The following is a 19,578-nucleotide window of genomic DNA, read 5'->3' on the forward strand; positions in this document are numbered from 1 at the left end:
TTTTAATCAAGCAAAAATGTATTCAAAGTAGTCAAAAATGTTAAACTATCAATAAAATGACTCGAGCCATTCATCAAGCAAAACGTACAAGCCGTCAAAGGTTTACATTTTTTAAATAGGAATGCTATTCCTGATAAATTAGAACTGGAAGATGAGTCATGATATTGATTCTTCATAGTTTTTCTGAAATGTTGCAAAGTGATTAATTGGTTAATTACTCATCTACAGTAGAAATATTAGGACTGGATTAATTATTGAAGACGCAACTGTGAAATTACCAAAGTTGACTCAATAACATGCCTTGTCAAAAAAACACAATAAACAAATCAACATCTAGATTATACTAAATAAAACAAAAATACAGTAAACAAATACTTTTTTGTGTTAATTGACCTATGACCTATTCAAGCATAAGAAAAGGCGACAAGCACACAACAGAAAATGCTTAAATTGGGTCTCCAGGCACTTTGTTACTAGCAGCCTTCCACAAAACCAAATCTTTATTCCCTTCTTTTAACATTAGTCTACAAAAAATACCCACAATAACATAGTGTGACAAGCAAAATAAAAAGTAAAATACTATTTTTATGGCAACAAGTTGAACAAAGAGGTACAATGTTAAGTGTCTACAGCCATTTGTAAAACACGGTGGAGGCTCTGTCATGGTTTGGAGCTGCATTTAAGCCACCATCTAACTGGCAACAGCTAAATCTTTCAGCATGATAGGAACGCTAAACATGCTGCCAACAGTAAAAAAGAAAGGTGGTCTAAGAAAGTTCAGTCTATGTTGAAGAAGGTGGCCAAATACTGACTTTCCAGGCCCGAAACTCATTGCATGAGTGAATGTGTGCCATCATCAAAGCTAAAGGTGGTTCAAGAAGATATTAAAGTGTCACTTTTTTGGTCAGGTAGCCTAAAAACCTCATGAAAAGAGCACGTCATGGAAATTATTTGAAAGACACATTTAAAGTTACATTTTTTAAAAAGTCCTTAAAATGCTGGGTACTGTGTTATTTCTAACAAATGTGACACAAATGGAAGTAAATAATATAAACTGAGGTCTATTTTTGGCCTTGGATTAATGCACATTGAGCTCCCGAGTATTTAACAGCAAGACAAATCAAAATACACTCCATGGTCTGAATTTGTTGAAAAAAATGAAATAAAAATTAACAAATATGGCAAATGGACTTTTACACTCCCACTGGCACTCAAAGTGCTTTGAAACATTACAAGCCACATTCATCCATTCACCCAGGGCTTTAGGAGCTTTTTAATCTGTCACACACACAATCACACTCCGGTGAACGCATCGGGAATAATTTGGGATTAAATACCTTTCCCAAGATACTCAATCAGATCGAACCAACAACCTCCTGATTGCTTGACGACCCACTCTATCTCCTTGGCCACAGCCGCCTGTACAGAGAGTATCCTTTAACGCTCATCTTTGGTTCACTGTTAGTGGAAAGCAAAAGCCAACACTTAACATAATTTATGACGACCCAATTTCCCCATTAAGGACCTGGACACAAATATTAGTCATTTCCACTGCTTTGATGCTCAGTGCACAGACTCAAGCTTCGTGGCTCACAGTCCTTCGCTTCAGTGTCCAATCAGCTGAGACAGCTGAGACTTGAAAGGCAGCCGACAGATGAGTCACTGTTATACCACAGAGACAACGCGCTCGTTCAGCTGCTCGCCGAGGAACAATGACTGTTTCATGACAAACTAAATTCTGCTGTGCTTCAGATGACCCTCAGTCAGACTGTGGGGCTGTTTTTCCTCCCCTTTCTCCATCTTTTATTCTCAGTTATGGATTTTTATACAACTGCTTGCACCCTGAATTTTCATTACCATAACACAAAGCACTAACAACATTTAAATCTGCCCTTAGGGACTTTTACACAGGTTTCCATCTAAGCAGCATCCTCTATGTGCCCATTCTCCTAATGTTTCCAACTGTTGTGAAGCTAAAAGAAATGCAGGCTTTGACTCACACCACACAGCTGAAGCGTATGTTGCTGTTTGGCTAAATCATGTTGTCAAATTATTACTATAACGAGCATGTCAGGTCTAAAATTGAGGCAGTGTGTTTATATTAATAATGGGCTTGTGTGCATGGCCTTATTAAAATGGAAATGCAGGATTTACAACCGAGTGATACGGCAGTAGTTGTGTAGCTCATGCAGATTATAGTGGATCATTAGAGGCTGTATAATTTGAAGCCCAAAGAGGCCATGATTCAGTAATCCATTGCAGCCACAGTGGATGTTTTTATTTGCTACGTGTGGTTGAAAAATTTCATTATTTACCAGGACTGCAGCAACAAAACCTACGATGAAAACTGAAAACTGTATTTTCTACCGATTTTACATAATAATAACAATAACAACATAATAATTTAACTGTTGTGTTGCATTTTCAGTTCCACAGTTCTTATATATTCTGTTTATATTCAATCACTATTTTATATTTAACATAATATTTGGTGCTAAAAACAGATAAAAATAATTATTCTTTTAAAAAAAGGAAAGAAAAACATTTTCTGATATAATAATGCAAGAATGACCTCAGGATCTACAGTGGCAGCTTCAACCCTGAATGATTAACCGACTGTAGAAACCACATAAATATTAATTAGTTTGTTTGTTTATGTACAAATTAAAAACAATGATGTAATCTTTTTAATTCTACATTAGTTTTATTGTTAAACAGCAGTCTGCTAGTGGCTCTGTGAGCCTGTACTGTTCAGCATTCGCACGCCGATGCGTGACGAAATTACAGCATCGATGACTTGAATGGTATTTTCTGTCAAAGTTACAAATTCCAACTACAATAACTTAAATCTGCATCAGGTTCTGCAAATATTTAAATTAAAATGATAAATCTTTCAAAATGAAACAAAAGTACAGAAACAGCTAACTAGTAGTTAGCAACTAAAGCAGAACTGGAGCTGGGCTGTACTTTGTGAAATACCACTTTGTACCATAGGATGGCGTAGTGATGATGGAGCAGTCTTTATTAATAAGGAGACTTAAGAGCACATTCTTCTTTTTTAAAACGACAGCCTGCAAAAGACAAAGTTAAAGCAGCACACAGCAGGGGCTAAAATGCTGCCCCTAGTGGTGAAACCTTTGAGTAAACTATTCAGAGGGTTATTACAAAAAACACCCTTAAGCTAAATGCTAATTTTCCCAATACTGTCCAAAACATTGGTGTGAAAACTAACAGGTCACTACATGTCCGCATCCTAGCAACAATCCATGAACCGAACATTAAAAGCTTCCACATGAAACACTTTCCTCTGTCTTTAGCCAGTGCAAACACAGTCAAAAATATCATATTTGGGGTTTATTCTCTCATTTGGATAAAGCAGGCAGTTTGAAGATGCCACATTGTGCATTTTTAACTTGACATTTTGTACACTGAACATTAAATAATTCATCATAAAACAACAAATTAAAACATCATAAAGACAATATTAGCACACAGCGGTGTGTTGCAGCTCACCAGTATTTGATGCTTTCCGTTGAGTTGCTGACTGAATGTCTGAATGTCATCTCCAGAAATGTCCTCAGTGCCATTCGTTCTGCATGGACTGCACGGCTGGAGCCAGGCCTGCTCCGACACTCAGGATGATGCAAATGGTTTTGCTTACTGCTTTAATGATAGATGATAATATCCTGCTGCTGATGAAGGATGTGTTTACTTTTAGTGCTTGACTGTGCTCTGAAAAAACCCCCACGTGCATGTGTGCGCGTTAACACTACCAGGAGGAGGGTAAGGGGATAACTAAAAGAGTTTTTTGCAACCTCCAGCAACATTTAACGCACTCCCACCAGAAATGGTGTGCGCGCTGTATAATTTGGGCCCATCACTTGAGCATTTCAGTAGCGAGCCGCGTCTCTGTGGGTAATGGAATTCATTGTTAGGACCACTCTGGAGGTCCCTCAGAAGTGTGGGCACAAGACAAATGGTGCTCATCAATATCTGCCTGCTGCTCTGTAACCACAGCAAAAGGAAATGAATGACAGAACGCTTTTTTGACATCTGAAGACATCTCTTGGGGAAATTGGCTGTGCAGATTGAACATCAACAGGCCTTTGGAGAAGGAAAGACTGCTGCCTGTTCATGTGAAAAAATCCCGGAGATGTCTCCATTCACAGTTAGAAAAAGAAAAGAGAGAAAATTTATGCTTTTAGTTTTATTTTAAATGTGCACTCTGATTCTGGTAAAAGTCCAAAACAATGGGTGTAGGGGTGAATGCAAAGAGTGATATTATCTTTTTATGTTTTTACATTTTAATGTCACTGTCTCAGGGTTTGAAATAACATCCTCGTACAATCCCGTACCTCTGGTGTTTTTATTCCTTTTTACACCTGGGATATCAGAAAAGCATCTGTGCACTGATCTCCGTGGCTTGAAAATTTTAGCTCAGTGCTGGTCTCTTAAAGTAGTACTACAAAGTGACATTTTATTGCACCATTGCGTGGTTGTGGTCTCAAAAGAATTGCTTTCTTCTTAAATAATAGATTTATTAATCATTGCTCCAGTACACACACAAATGTTGCTTTTTATTAGGAAAAAAAATACAGTTTTTTCTTTTTTGCTTCTTTGCTTTTCTTTTTGGTTTGCAACAGAGTTTCTCATTATATTAAAAAGAAATATGGATGTAGTGACAGTTACCAAGAAGTGGCCTTAAAATATGTCCACAAGCTGGTGGCTTGTTGAAATATGCCATAAAATTCACCACCTCTATGCTAACAGTTAGCCCAAGAACGGAGCAAAGGCAAGCAGGTCAGCGCAAGCATCGGGCAATCACTGATCACTAGGGAAAAATGTGAGTGGCTGCCGGGGGTTGCTGAAAGAGAGGTTGTTGCACAGAAAATCTTCCAGTTGCTTTGGTTGCTAGCAGGTTGCTGTGGTTACATGTAGTTTGCATGGGAAATGCTGACTTGTCTGCAAACACTTGCCAACTGCTCTCAGTAAAGTACTGAAACTTGAAAAAGATAATAATTTGTAAGCAAAAGTTCTCCATTTCTGGTTTGCATCACACTCTTTCCAGTTTCAATATCGCTTGGCAAGTAGTTTGCGTGCAAACGACAGACAACTGCGATAATCTTCTTGCAACCAAAGCAATCACAAGGAGGTTTTTGTAGTCGCTGACAAATGTTTGCAGACAAAACAGCATCTTGCATGGAATCTACAGGCAACTATCTGCCAAAGACCAAAGCAATCATAAGGCGGTCTCCATGACTGATTTCACCTTGCGAGAGTTTGCAACCTTCAGCAGCCAGTCACTCACTCGTTGGGGAATACACATTTTTTCCCGAGCGACTGGAGGTTGCCAGGTGGTTGTTGGCTGATCTCTAGGTTTGTGTGACTGACGACTGAAACAATGAAGCATCTTGCAAATCGAGTGAATTTTTCTTAATGTTGTTTCTGTCACATGAAAAGCTTCTTTCTGTTATTATAACTGAAAGGTGTTTCAAATAAAGTAGTCACAAAGGAATGACCTCTCCTTAACCATGTGATTCATCATTGTCTGTTTCACACAACACAGAGGGGTTCAACAATGCATTTTAACAGCTGATTCTGAGGGATCTTAGGGCCATTAAAGGGCCATATTTTCGATTCAATTTAGTACTGTAGGAAGAAATAGTGAGGTGACATATTGTCCATTTTAGCACCTGCACTCTGTGGTACAAGGGCTCTTTGTCCCACTGTGTGGTTACAGAGATAATGTGTTTCTTTTTAATGGATATACTCTTGGATTTTGGCCAGAAGAAGCTTAATCTGAGCAAATTCAATAAATACATACAAATTCATTATACTTGAGGAAAGCTGTGTTTTTCAACAACCAATTTTTCAACCAGGGTTATGTTTAGTTTATCTATAGTTCTGTCACACTATATGGATAATATAGTACTATATTATACTATTATATAGTACTAGAATGTCAGTAAATGCAAAAAAAACTACCTCAAATAAAGCAGTAGAGACTAGATAGCGAGACAGTGAACATGAATGTAGGATTTAAATATTACAAAGCTGGATTTTAAGCCAGGCTTTATGAGAAGGAAACACATTCTACAGACACAAAAAGTCCACTTGATGGCTCTAAGAGGAAAATATCACTTGAAGTATGCAGACATTTTTGTATTTATTCATCTTTTATGTGATAATTGTCCCAAAGTGTATTTTTATTATGATTTACTGCAGCATGTCTCAGACCTACAACCAGTATTTCTGAAGTGTGGCTAGAGCGTGCAAAAAAAGTTTAAATTTCACCCTGCAGATGATAGCAAAAAAAAGAAGAAAGAAAAAAAAAAGATCTTCAGCCTACTGATCTTCAAAAGAGCGCTACACCACAGAGGTGGACCAGTTTCCAGACAGAAAATAAAATGTCTTTTCTGTGCTGTGCTGATCTTTTTGCAGCCTTACCCGAATTTGGATAAAAGGCAAAAACTGTGGGATGGAAAACGGACTTCATAGAGCTACCACTTCTATTGAGGCAGCAGATATTTTCTTTAATATAGCATCAAATAGCACTACAATAACATAGTGTGGTCAGAGGATGGAACAGTCAACCCTGTGTTACACAGGAGCTTTCCCTAAACCTCGATTCCTAGCTTACATCTTTTCAAATTTCACCTTAAAAAAGGTTGCTATAACATCTTTGATTCTCATTCAGTTAAAATACACCATAAGCTTTTTTTTCCTCACTATCATTACATTCCAATAGAATAATTTCCCTATATTTTTTTCTGTACACTTATCTTTAATGCTACCATAAATTAAGAGCATGCTGCTGCCCTTCACACTAAGGATTACTGCAAAACTGGCACAATACCACCACATGACACCACGTCAGGAACAGAACTTCAGTCACATCACTGTTTGAACACCTCTATCATCCGCTGGAGCTGGAAAAACAGACCCAGAGAAGGACGGCACTGACTTCAACTCAAAGTTTTATCTTGTGTTGGTGTCTGACATCATTGTGGTCCCATCCAATCCTCTGGTCCGAAGGATTCTGGGTTTTAAGTCCCCTTTCTCCCACTTAAAGACTTAACTGGAGAAAATTGGTTGGATCAACAGCAGCACCATCAACGGCCAGTGTTTGATTGAACTCCCTCTGTCCAAAAGCACCATCACTCATTAATTAAGCTTCACACACGCACACTTGTGCATTTTCTCTTCCTCTGTCCAGAGCAGGTAGGAACCTCCAGTCCAGAAGGGCAAAAGGGCTTCACTTTCATCCTCGATCCCCCACTGAACAGTCGGCACTGCCTCTCTCACAGGCCCCAGTATGGAGCGAGGCTCCTGCGGTCCCTCTCATAAACATCAGGTATGACCCCGTAGGGCGTCTGCACCATCTTAACAGAGTTTCTGCCGAACAGCTTCCTCTCATACTCGATTAGCTGGCGCCAGAAGCCACCATTGGGCCTAATGACGGGGCGGCGGGCTTTGACCCAGGCGTGGGCCTCGGCCAGAGACACACGGTGGTACTTCATGAGATACGCCAGACACAGAGAAGCGGAGCGGCTCACTCCCGCTGCACAGTGCACCAACACCGCCCCTCGCTTACGTCCCACACTGTGGATCTTATCGGCCACGCTGTCGAAGTACAAGGAGATGGGGGAGTGGGGCATATCTGCCAGTGGGACCTTTACATATTCCATGTGAGGCCAGTTAAAGTTGGGGAGCTCAATGGTGGCATTGACCACACAGGTGATGCCTTTAGACAGCAGCAGGCTGCGGTTGGAAGCCACGTTTCCTCTGCTGAGGAAGAGGTTGGGGGTGATTTGTGCGATGCCTCCCAGCAGGCTGCCATTTTCGGGCAGCAGCCTCGGTACCGTCGCAGGCACCATGGAGTTGCGATGGTGGTGGTGATGGTGGTGATGATGATGGTGGAAGAAGCCTTGGCTGCGGGAAGCCATTGAGAAAACAAGTGGGCTTTAACAGGAATGGATTTTCTTTTTTCCTTTACAAAATCTTCATGAGCTCAGAGTCATAGTAGTGCAGCGGCACCAGCCAGACAGCTCCTGAAATACAAAAGCAGACTTAGCTTTTATCTAAATTAAACATTTTTCTATTTCATTGCAGGCTGACAAACATAAAAACACTTCAAGGATGAGTAACGTGACTGCTGTTTGAAAACACTACAAAACAAGAGCATTAAGATCCTTCTTTTGGAGGGCAGAGTGCTGCGAATCCATGAAATGGTTTGGATAAAAAGAGAGAGGAAAAAAAAGGAAATGCTTTTGTAAGAGTGCGTCTTCAAACTTTAAAAACCCAGACAAAAAAGCTGTTAGAGTCAAAATAGTTTGAACCCATTTAAAAATACGAAGCTGTGAGCCCGCAGCCCCCCGGCTTCACGTCACAAAATTATACGAGAGGGGTTTTCAAGAATCCGCCGCGCCGCAGAGACCAGTCACTCTACTGTACGTGTCTCAACATTCAGGTCGAATGGCCGCACGCTGAGACGAGCCTCGCTCTGCCATGTGAGCGCAGACGTCCCGCAGGCAAACACTCACCTCATCTCATGTTCATCCATCCACGGCTCCCACATACAGATTACATCTCGTCTCTCTGGCTATTCCTGCCGTTAATGTCATTTCTCTACTGCACCCAACAGCAGGGTGGAAGCTAATCACACATACTGTATGATCATACCAAACTTCATTTAAACACACGATTTGCCACCCTAATTTCATTTTCTTTTCTCTTTTTTTTTCCTAAAAGGAAAATTACCTCTACTCTCTTTGAGAGTACAGCACATACAAGGAAAATTATATTATGGAAACTCTAATATGACATATACTACTGTATGTGCTCAGCTGATGGAAACACCTGTGGCAATGCTTAGACTATCAGCGGAGAACCCACAGCTCCGGGCTGAGCTTCACACACTGTTGCACTTGTCGTGCGTCATCCACACATCCTGCACCAGTCTAGGCTGGCAGGTCTTTCTCCTTCATTTCTAGTGCGGTCTGGTTAACAAGACGCATGGCAAAAACACTGCTGTGCGCCGTCACCTTGCAGACTGGGATTCTTCTTGTGAATTAAACTCTAATCAAAAACATGAGTGTGGAAGGTGCAATTAAATTGTGATCGCAGCTTTCAATGCACAAAAGGGTTGCAAGGTAAATCAAATCCTAATCCCTCGTTCCCCCCCTTTGATGAGCGGATGCTTCATTTTAATGCAAGGAAGAGTGTCTGCTGTGCTTTTCCATATTTTCTGTCATGTTATTACAACAGTGGACGCTCATGTTCAATCAAGAGTTCAGCATATGTACAGGTAACGTCCCTGTGAGCCAAAATCTTTGTCTTCATTTCTTTTCCTACTCTTGGCTCTGTATGATGTCAAAGAGAGTGTCCATAAAATGTTTCTTAACATGGTCATCTCATGCACACAGCTCTGACCGTGAACAGGGAATCTGCTGTTTAATCCTATCGTTTCTAAGACGCAGCCAATCACAAGGAAGTCAGGTTAAAGGAGGACAGCCTTAACCCTCATTCTACTGACTGGGGTCCATGTAGACCCCCAGAAGTGTATTTTGTCATATCTCACAGATGTTATTATTATTGTTTTGTTTTCAATTGTTCCCATTTTTATGACTTTGTCAATCAATTTGTTTCTTTTTTTCCAATTCCATTATGTAATTCTCTTGAGGAGCACCTGAAGACATGGTTCTCAGCCAGGAGAGGGTAGAGTTCCCGCTCCACGCCAGCAAGAAGTTCAAGTAACTTGGGGTCTCGTTCACGAGTGAGGGGAGGGTGGAGCGGGAGATTGACAGACAGATTGGTCCAGCAGTGTTGCAGATGCCACCCGAGGTGGATCAGGCAGATGTTATTTTTATGGGGTTTCAGCCATGTCCTACTGGGAGGAGGTTGGGGCAGACCCAGGACACACTGTAGCGATGACATTTCTGGGCTGCCTTGCTTTGTGTTTGTTTTAATGATTTTATACTGGTTGTTGTTTTGTTTTTTTTATATATAAATACAACACAAATTTTACCTTAAATTATTGAAAACTAAGTGTTACCATAGTCAAAGGTTGGTAAATACACTGTTGAGTACTAATGTGGAATGTACTTCCATAAAAGCTGCAGGCTGCAAGAAAAGTAGATTTTCATTTTACAAAACAACATGATTGAAAATGTAATGTAATAGAAAGGGAAAATGTAGGCATACAAATAATAATGATTTGATAAGAAATAAGTTTTGATATCATTATTATTTCTATTACACTGAGGTTAAAGGGAAAGCAGTTAAAATGACTTGTTTCAGGCAGAGGATGTTTTGAGTTGGTGCACAAAGGGATACCATAAAAAACACTTCAAACAAACCTAACCTTGATTTCTGCTGTGATTTTGAATCCAGCCCACAGAAGAATAATGAGTTTGATGTCTGCTCACCATTTTTATGTCACTTTGTTCTCAACAAATTACACAGTGTATGTCAGTAAAGATTTTCAACTTGAACAGTTCATTCATCCAAGAGCTGATGTGTGATTTAAGTGTTCCCTTAAATTCTTTTTTAACTTTTACTCAACTCTGGAAAGTCAAAGAACAAAAGCATTTAGCTGTAAATCAACATAAAAGGACCACTTTAAAACCCATAATATAAATAATATCAGTCATATCTTTTATTTTTCCCAACAAGTTTCTCTCTGCCTGCAAGATTGTTAATGATTTTATTGCCTAAAGCTTGCACAGAAAATCAGTAAGTCATGGAGCAGCTAATCTCCCCAAGGGCTAGAAAAGCCTTTCCTTGTATTGCTCACAGCTTTGATATCCCAGCATGGCCTGCTTCCCTTTAAAAAAAAAAAAGAAAAGGAAAAAAGAAATGAAAGGATAAACTAAAATAATGCAATCATCTCTCTGTGTTCCTGGTTGCCATCCACCATGGACTTTGCTGTGAAATGGTTGCCATAAACCTGCTGCACCTTCATCCACAGCGCCACCACTTGTGATAAAACAACAAATATGTTTCTCACTGTAGAGCAGTCTCAAAATCACAAGACTACATCAGAGTGTGAACAAGTTTCCTGCAGGAGCATCAAGTGCATAATAAGTACTAGCAGTGATTTACCTCACCTGATGTGACAGTAAATTAATAGATTTTTGGTTTTTGAATTGCTGGGTTGGGCACCTAGGCAGCTCTAAATACCAATAATTGAAGATTAACTAATAAGGAAAATCTGTTAAAGTACCACAGACCAACTGCAGCCAAAAATGAGCCACAATTTACTTTTTTAGTCAATTTTAATCATGCAATCACTTCATTTCAGCAATTTTAGTTTTGTTAATGGGGTCTTCATGGTTTTAATCATTCAATAATGAGTGGTGGGTACTTCAGTCAAAATGGATGTTAAACCTAAATCAAAAGTTTTATATTACAATGTGAAAAAGTAACTAGCTGAGGAGGATTTTAGAGCTGAACAGGTCTCAGAGACGTCACAAGTAGCAGAACCACAGAACAATAAAGATTTCTGAAACAGACTCTCCCAAATGAGTTATCTTCACTGTTCAGTTCACTTCACCTTAAGCAACTCTTCATAGTGCTTTACTGTCATTTTTGCAGAAAGATTGATATTGTAGCTCAAACTCAGGCACACCTCCCTGTGTAACGATCAGTGAGGAGACAGACGATGTGTTTTGTTGTTGCTGCTAACTCAAACAATCACTGCTCATTTCCACGTTAAAAAAATGTATGTATGTATGTATGTTTTTATGTATGTATGTATGTATGGACCCTAACGACCTCAATATCTCTTAAACCTTATATTTTGAGCAAAATCATTTGGACTCTAAAAGAACTATATTGTATTTTGATAGTCAAATGCCACTGTGACCTTGTAATTCAAGTTTCTGGCCAAAACTCAATCACTCTGAAATATAAAGATTACAACACGCACAAAGTGAAAAGGTCAACATCACTTTGACACCATAATTTCAAAAACTTTTCATTACCGAAGAGCCTGGACTAAAGCTAACCACTACGTGACTGAACTGACTGTTTGGTGATCAGCTAATCCATCTTCACTAAATATGAGTCTGGAGGACATGGATACAAACTAGTAATTATTCTTTTACCAAGTTTTTGAAGGTATACCAGACCAGCATAGACTGGGCCTTAAAAAAGAAAGTGGGACAGGGTCTTAATAATAATAATAATAATAATAATGGATTGCATTTATATAGCGCTTTTCGGGGCCCTCAAAGCGCTTTACAGTTCCACTATTCATTCACTCTCACACACTGGTGGAGGCAGCTACAGTTGTAGCCACAGCTGCCCTGGGGCAGACTGACAGAAGCGAGGCTGCCATATCGCGCCATCGGCCCCTCTGGCCACCACCAGTAGGCGGTAGGTGAAGTGTCTTGCCCAAGGACACAACGACCGAGACTGTCCGAGCCGGGGCTCGAACCGGCAACCTTCCGGTTACAAGACGAACTGCCTTCCCCTCACATACAAAGTCTTGAACCATCAGGCTCTGTCGTATCTTAAAAGACCTCATAGTACAATGTTATCCTAACATAGCATTGCTGGCTTACTTGTGGTTCGAAGAGTTTCTAAAAGTTGAATGGGAGGCAGAGCCTTCAGCTATTCCACCTCTCTCCTGTGGAACCAGCTCTCAGTTTGGGAGACAGACACCCTCTCTACTTTTGAAAATTAAGCTTAAAACTAATAGTTATGCTGTCATAGGCTCAAATTCCTGTGGGACTTCATGCACCAAGTATTTCTTCTTCAATCACTTCTATTTGTGCTCTACCTGTTTATATACCACTTGCAACATGTCATAAAATGTTTGCCTTTTCTTCCTTATTGTGTGTTTTCCCCATTTCCCTATACTCTTTTTCTTTTCTCTTTCCTCTTTTTGCCTCGACCTGCAACTAGTCGCAGTGGATGGCTGCACCTCCCTGAGTCTGGTTTCTCTGGGTTCTTTCTGTTAAAAGGGAGTTTTTCCTTCACACCCTCGCAGATTGCTAGCTCATAGTATTATTGTCGGATCTTTAACTTACAGTATAAAATGCCTTGAGGCAACTGTTATTGTGAATTGGCACTATATAAATAAACCTGAACTGAATTAAATTCTTCTCTGTAAAGCACGTGAAGGGGTTCTCCACCAGTTCAAGTCCCACACCTTACACCAAATGTGGGACAAGAGGCTCATTTGCAATGAAGCTGATAGGGAAAAAAACTGGTTAGAGAAAGATGAAACAGGAAGGGTTGAATAGATGAACTTTCAAAATAAAAGTCAGATGATTCTCCACTATTAAAGTTATCCCAGTCCCTAATCTCACCCACATCAGTCTGAGTGTAACATCTCCAGTGACATTGTTCTAAAATAACAAAAGCTAAGCCTGACCTGCGAGCAGATGCCTTGTCTTGAGTCTCTATGTATTGCACAGCTGATGCAATAATTCACAGACAGAGATAACACAAAGTGAGTTGCTGGGCAACCAAGTAACCAACAGTGCAACAGCAGTAGCCACATCAACGGGGAAAAGAAGAAAATAAGAAAACCAAAAAAGCCCAGGCCCTCTCCAAAGTGCTGATGAACCACAGCGCTGGGCTGTGCTGAGATTTGCTTCATCCACATGGTTATTTATACCCCTGGCAGGGCAGAAGCGGAGGAGGGAGAATTATGCACAGGCTGTCGTCACTGAAAACTCTACTGTACGTTGGAAATGCTGCAGCTCACTGTCAGTCAAATTTACTCTGAGGATTTAAAGGACAGCATTCCAACTTTTACTCTACTACAAATTAGTGCTGAACTTTACAAAAGACCAAATTGAAGTTGTTTTATTATATACATTTTCATTATTATAGCCTCATTACTGTAATAGTCAATTCTCCAAGCCAATTATTCTAAACCTATTAACAAAAATAATAAATCCACATTGGATGCAATCACATTTTTAATTTCTCATTAGGCTACAACTATTTCGACGGTGTCTTTTATGGTTGTGTTTTAGACCATTAAATTCTTAAAACTGATTTGTGAAAAAAAAAAAAAATCTTTCTGAGAAATCCCAATGAGACATTTCCCTCAAATCACCTAAATTTCGAGTTTTCTTCTTCTGATCTCCTTTATGTTTCAGAAACATCCCCTCTCTCAATCACTCAGATGAATCTGTCAACAGTTGGTGCCACCTCACAAATCTTGTGACGCTGCTCTCTCGCTGGGGAGATTCCTCAGGGGTCCGGTTCCACCTTCGCTAACACAAATTGGAAACGTGACCCACCTGCAGGAAAATTAGAGTGGCGGTCCCGCTGGCAACCTCGTCCTCACGACACTAACGAGTGAAACCTTGATAGAACTGAACTTCCTGACCGAAGCGAGATAACTGAAATAGCCGGAGACGGCTGCGGTTTCTCAATAAAAGAGGCAGTCTGCTCAGGTTGAGTGATGTCTGAAAGTGTCTCGGCACAGACTCAATAATGATCTGGGGAGAATGAGCAGCAATGACAGGGACGGTCTTTTTGGGCAAGCAAGGAAGGGCACGGCCTCTCAAATGTCTCCAATGCAGCTGGATTCCAGCACAAACAATGCACACAGTAGCTGCTGTTGGTTCAGAGGAGGGAAAGTTTCGAAACAGAGGGACAAATGCCACATGAGAGTTCGGCTCTGGCACCTTCCTGCTGCAGCAGCACCACCCAGATCCACAATGTCACACCTCAATATGTCGCACCAAGGGGAAAATCACTGACGGCCACAGATGGTCACATGTCATGTAGTAAGAGACAGGATGCCTCCTCCCTTTCCTTTGAGATGTTTTCCACAAATTTGTCTTTAAATGAAACACTTAGTGTCGCTTTTAGAGATTACTCACACGAGACAGATAAATGGACTCTACTTTTACACAATGGGAAAACAATGACAGACTGACACAGACTTAACCTTTTATTATCCTTAATTGATTTCACAAGCTGGGAATGTCAAACACTGCCAAAATTAACCAGCAACTCTTCCTATTTGTTTTCAAATATTTCAAAAATGTACTAATTTCAGCTTTTTTAAAATGTGAATTGTTCTTGCTTTTCCTTATCACCTTTGATAGTAAACTAGAAATCATTAAATTTTCAGATTTCTTTAAAAAAAAATTTTTAGAAGCTTTTATTCAGTATTTTACGACATTTTACACACATTTTTACCAGTTGGGAACATGACAAGCAGATAGATTACTACTTTAAACTTTTATAATTAGCCTTGTCTCGTTATTTTTCGTTTTCAGCAACCAGTACGAGTCTAGAATGTGGAGTTTGAAGTGAATGACTCCTCAAGTTTAATAATTCAAGAACGAGCCGTGAATGAGGACCGCTCCTCTGCGCACGTTCCTATGCCCGTTCGCGTGCGCGTGACGCGAAGATGTGCTTGCGTTGTGACAAGTTGGGCTGTCGGAAATAGAGAATATTAGTAAGTAGAAAATGCCTGATGGAAGTGTCAGCGACACGTTTGCTTTCCTGGCAGGCGCGCTCGCTTCTCCAGTTTCACTCAGCTTACATCACAAAACTAAAAAGCTGGACATAAACCTGCCCGGAAAACCCATTTTTTTAGAAATAAGTCAAGGCTTTAAGGTGAATTAGTAGGCATCTTATATGAGGTCCTCATAATGCCGATAAACTGGCTCAACGTCAGATGCAAAACTCAACTTACCAGTCGACTCTCTCTCAGGCAGAGATGGAGGTTTTCAGAGCGCCTTCGCCGCCTGCACCAAACCGGCGCGCACGGATCTGCTGCTGTCACACATCTACCTCCTGCCAGTCCGCTCATGCACACGGCCGGGTAGAAGACGAGAGGTTGGCAAACAGCCCGCAACACACAATAACATCACGTGAAAGTCACCAGAAATACAGTACGAGCCATCGGTACATCCGCCTGGTTGTGCGGCGTGCAGAGGGCAGCGCTGCCTCCAGTATAAGGGGTGATCAGTGCCACACAGAGGGGGAGGAGGGGGAGGCAGGAGGAGCATGTTGGCTTACTGAGATGATTCCAGGCTTTTCTATTGGGAGATTCAGCCAGTCTGAAATCTACAGGGCTGTGGCCGAACCATGAATGAGCCTCAAGCTCCAGATTCACCGTCTGAACAAGACTAAGTGCACATAAACCGATTTACTGCACTAGTTTTACAGGAATTTTATAAACTAAGGTGAGCGATCTGTAGAAGTACCTTCACGATGTGTGATCGATTTTTAGGGATGAAAAGCTGGGATCGGGACCAGAGGCAGTGAGACTGATCACAGACTGTGAAACACCCCCCACAGCTGTGGGACTGTCAGAGGGTCAAGTGCATGACGGTTCTTTACACTGGTGATTCTAGAGTTTATTGGGGTTCTAGGCAAAAACAGGTGCCCATCCACTCAGCATTCATCACCACCAGAGTTGGCCCAAAATTTTATGGGTCTTTTAAGCAGAATTTTATTTGGGGACCCTCACCCCCACACAAACCCATCCCCAACTACCCACAGAAGCAAAGCTAATATGACCAGGCTTGATCATTTGTGCATTATGCATCAAACACAACTATTATCAGTGCTGGAAAGAAATGAAACAAACCAACAGACAGTTCATGTAATTGTTTTTGAAATGCACAAAAGGGCAGAACAGTCACAAAATTTAACATAGGCGTATATATTATTTTTGCATAACAATGCAAAAGTTAAAACAGACACTATGAAATAAATTAACAGAAACTACCTGGTTAGAGCTAACAGCAGGTTACCAACCATAATGCCTGTGGTTTCCACCTTAGCCCACAGACCTTGACTGAACCGAAGGCTCGTGTGACGCTTCTGTTCTCTATCACATCAAGAGTATCTCTCCACTCTGTATGCAGGGTGGACATCAGCACTGAAACTCTGTGAGCTAAATCACAGTAATTTGTTTACAGAGGCATGACTGACACCTAGAAGTACCTACACAAGACACATACACAATCCTTTTTTAATGTAACCCTCAAATTATGACTTTTGTGAGACAGGTGCTGAATTTATTCTTTTTTCTTGCCATTACAATTATTAAGACAATTATAATTTGAGCGGGTGGTTGTGATGGCAAAATTAGTTCAGCTAGAACATAATAAATACTGCATTTAACTCTAGTTCATCACTATGTATGTAGCCCCCAACATCACTGGATATGTAGGATGGCCAGATGGGTGATCAGATTTGAGTCTGTGCTGGCCGTGCTTGTGTGCTTGGCTCTGTCTGTGATTCTTGAAACTAGAAAGACTGCGGTGGTCATATTCTCGCATGTATGCGACTGTTGTAGAAACGTGTGGCTTTTCGATGCACAGACGTGTCAGCACTGCGGCCAAGCCACTTTACAGTTTGCATTCATTTCCGAAATGAATGAGCAACACTGACAACACCAAGCTTTTCTACTGGAGGTAGATTTTCTAATGTGTGTTTTTATGAAAAATAAAAGTTTGTATGAGCCTTATTATTGTATATTATCACCAAAACAAACAAACACAAAGAATCAATCAGCAGCAACAAAAACAATTGCTGGGTCAGTCAGGAAAAACCTGTTTACATGAACATATTCAAATGACACATTAAAGCTCCCGATAAATACATAGATGCTCCAATTAGTGGAAATCATTCATCATCAGGACTGATTGGTGTAGCCTTTACCATCTGGAAAAAGAAAGGTATAAGAAAGAGTGAGGATGTTGATAATGAAAATAGGTTTGCCTCATTTAAACAATTTACAGAATGTTTATAAAATTCCTGCATCAGGATTTTCCCACTGCTTAAACAAATCAAGGTTATATTAGAAAACATGCTTACCTTTGATCATGAGACCCTGGGTGTGATGAATAAATTCTACCAGGCACTATAAAACTGTCTCTTGAATAAGACATGCTTGGGTGGATGAAGTGAATGTGGAAGTAAACAATTAGGTGTGGGAAGAACATTTGGAGAATACACATAACTGTTTAGTGAATGTCAGACGTAGGCTAACATAGGTCATACTACTCCAGGGAAAGGCTTCACACTCTCTTCTTTGATGTTTCACCTGTCTGTCATAGATGTAAATCTGCCGCTGGTAATCTGACTCATTTATTCTGGTGCTGTACAAAACCCACCACCACTCTGAAGCATTTGGAGAGAGCTGACTACTGGATGTATTTATAGCTATACTTGATGTGACCAGCTCTTTGATTTCTGTAAACAAGTATGGACGATTGCAATTCTGCTCAGAATGGTGATTGAAAAGTTCATACTACAGCGGTGGAAAAAGAACTTTCTACCCACATTTGAGCTTTGAACAAGTATCTACAGAGACATCTCAGTGAGAACAGACTGAATATAATTGAGAGGTCCTGGAGACCCGTACTGGCATTTCTGAATTGGGAATAATTAGTTTGTATTTACGTCTACTGGTTTTATCTTTCTACAGGTTTAATGCTGTCTCAAGGCTGTGGGGCTGTTGCTGTTAGATGTGCTTTCATTCAATACAATAACAAATATTAAAAAATACACACTTTATGTGTTTAGGTATTTAGCATGTGAAGTACAAATGTGTTTTTACCTGAATGCAACTTTCCAAACTCCAGGGCTAGCTAACACCTGTTTTTTGCTCATGTCGCCCTCATAAACAGCAATGTGTGTCAAAAGTGATGTTACAACTGCACTTTAGTGTCATTTTGAACCATTCTGTTTTTTCCAGACTGGTGAGTATGATGCAGTTGGCGGGGAAGTGAGCGTACAGTCATATCTGGCTTTACTGCCATTTCAAGCTTATAGCTGTACAGGAGAGGTTCCCTGGATATAAAGAGGAAGACGCTGCAGCTTGAAAAGATACGACTTCCTGGAGGAAACTGTCAAACTTCTTTAATTCCTATACCAGCGCTGATGAGGAGGTGGCCATGCCTATTGCTCAGGAGAAGACTGCACTAAATCTGGCACACCTTTAAGTCCAGGTAAAAGATGATGAGGCTGTGTGATTTCACAGTTGGCATGTGACATGTGATTATAAAGTAGGCTTTGTTGTTTTGCAATCTAGAACAGACTGTATACCTGAAATATTTACTGTTATTTCAGCTGCAGTTCTGTGTGGTAACCCCTTAATCAAGCCTACTGACCTTAGTTCAGCCACGCTCTGACCACCATTTAGTTTGAAATCTATCACAGCTAATGTAGGCTGACAATGAGTGGAAAGAAAGAAATAATTTATCAGTGTTTTAATTCTGTAATCCCAAGAACGTTTCCCACAAGGTTATTGCTATGCTTGATTTAATTAACAAAAAGTCAAGACTATTTATTACTAAAAAGCACTGAATATGATGTAAAAGCATGGTGAGGTGAGAATCAACAATCAGAGGCAGGTGTGCCTCGCATGCTACTGTGTCCCTGGCATCAATCACTCCTCATACAGAAGCTGTGGGAGGATCAAGCACCTCCCTGAAAACTGTGAGCTACAGCTATGGAACAAACAAACCTGTTAATGGAATCACTAAAGTCAGAATGAAACTCTTTTTGCTTCTTTAAATGAATACAAACAGGACTTAATGAAGACTACAGACACAGTCACACCAAACTGACATCCACCAGCCA

At 40.4% G+C, this 19,578-nt stretch overlaps 1 protein-coding gene across 2 annotated transcripts; it reads right to left on the reverse strand.

Annotated features, from left to right (window-relative positions):
* Window positions 1-4,626: 4,626 nt before the first annotated feature.
* On the reverse strand, window positions 4,627-16,102 carry dusp14 (dual specificity phosphatase 14). 2 transcript variants are annotated; one of them, XM_040008639.1, is made up of 2 exons: window positions 15,674-16,102; window positions 4,627-8,051 (listed from the first exon to the last, which is right to left on the reverse strand). In XM_040008639.1, the coding sequence occupies exon 2, from the start codon at window positions 7,944-7,946 to the stop codon at window positions 7,302-7,304; it is 645 nt and encodes a 214-aa protein (XP_039864573.1). In that variant the 5' UTR covers window positions 7,947-8,051; window positions 15,674-16,102; the 3' UTR covers window positions 4,627-7,301. The 2 variants fall into 2 exon arrangements, with proteins under 2 accessions (XP_039864573.1, XP_039864574.1); XM_040008640.1 differs by lacking the exon at window positions 15,674-16,102 and adding an exon at window positions 8,438-8,447.
* Between the last annotated feature and the right edge of the window lie 3,476 nt (window positions 16,103-19,578).

Source organism: Simochromis diagramma, unplaced genomic scaffold (genome assembly GCF_900408965.1).
Source record: "Simochromis diagramma unplaced genomic scaffold, fSimDia1.1 OVJJ01000344.1, whole genome shotgun sequence".
NCBI classification, from domain to species: Eukaryota; Metazoa; Chordata; class Actinopteri; order Cichliformes; family Cichlidae; genus Simochromis; species Simochromis diagramma.

Excerpts from the sequence above, each read along its gene's own strand:
- dusp14 (XM_040008639.1), bottom strand. The coding sequence starts at position 7,946 with ATGGCTTCCCGCAGCCAAGGCTTCTTCCACCATCATCATCACCACCAT.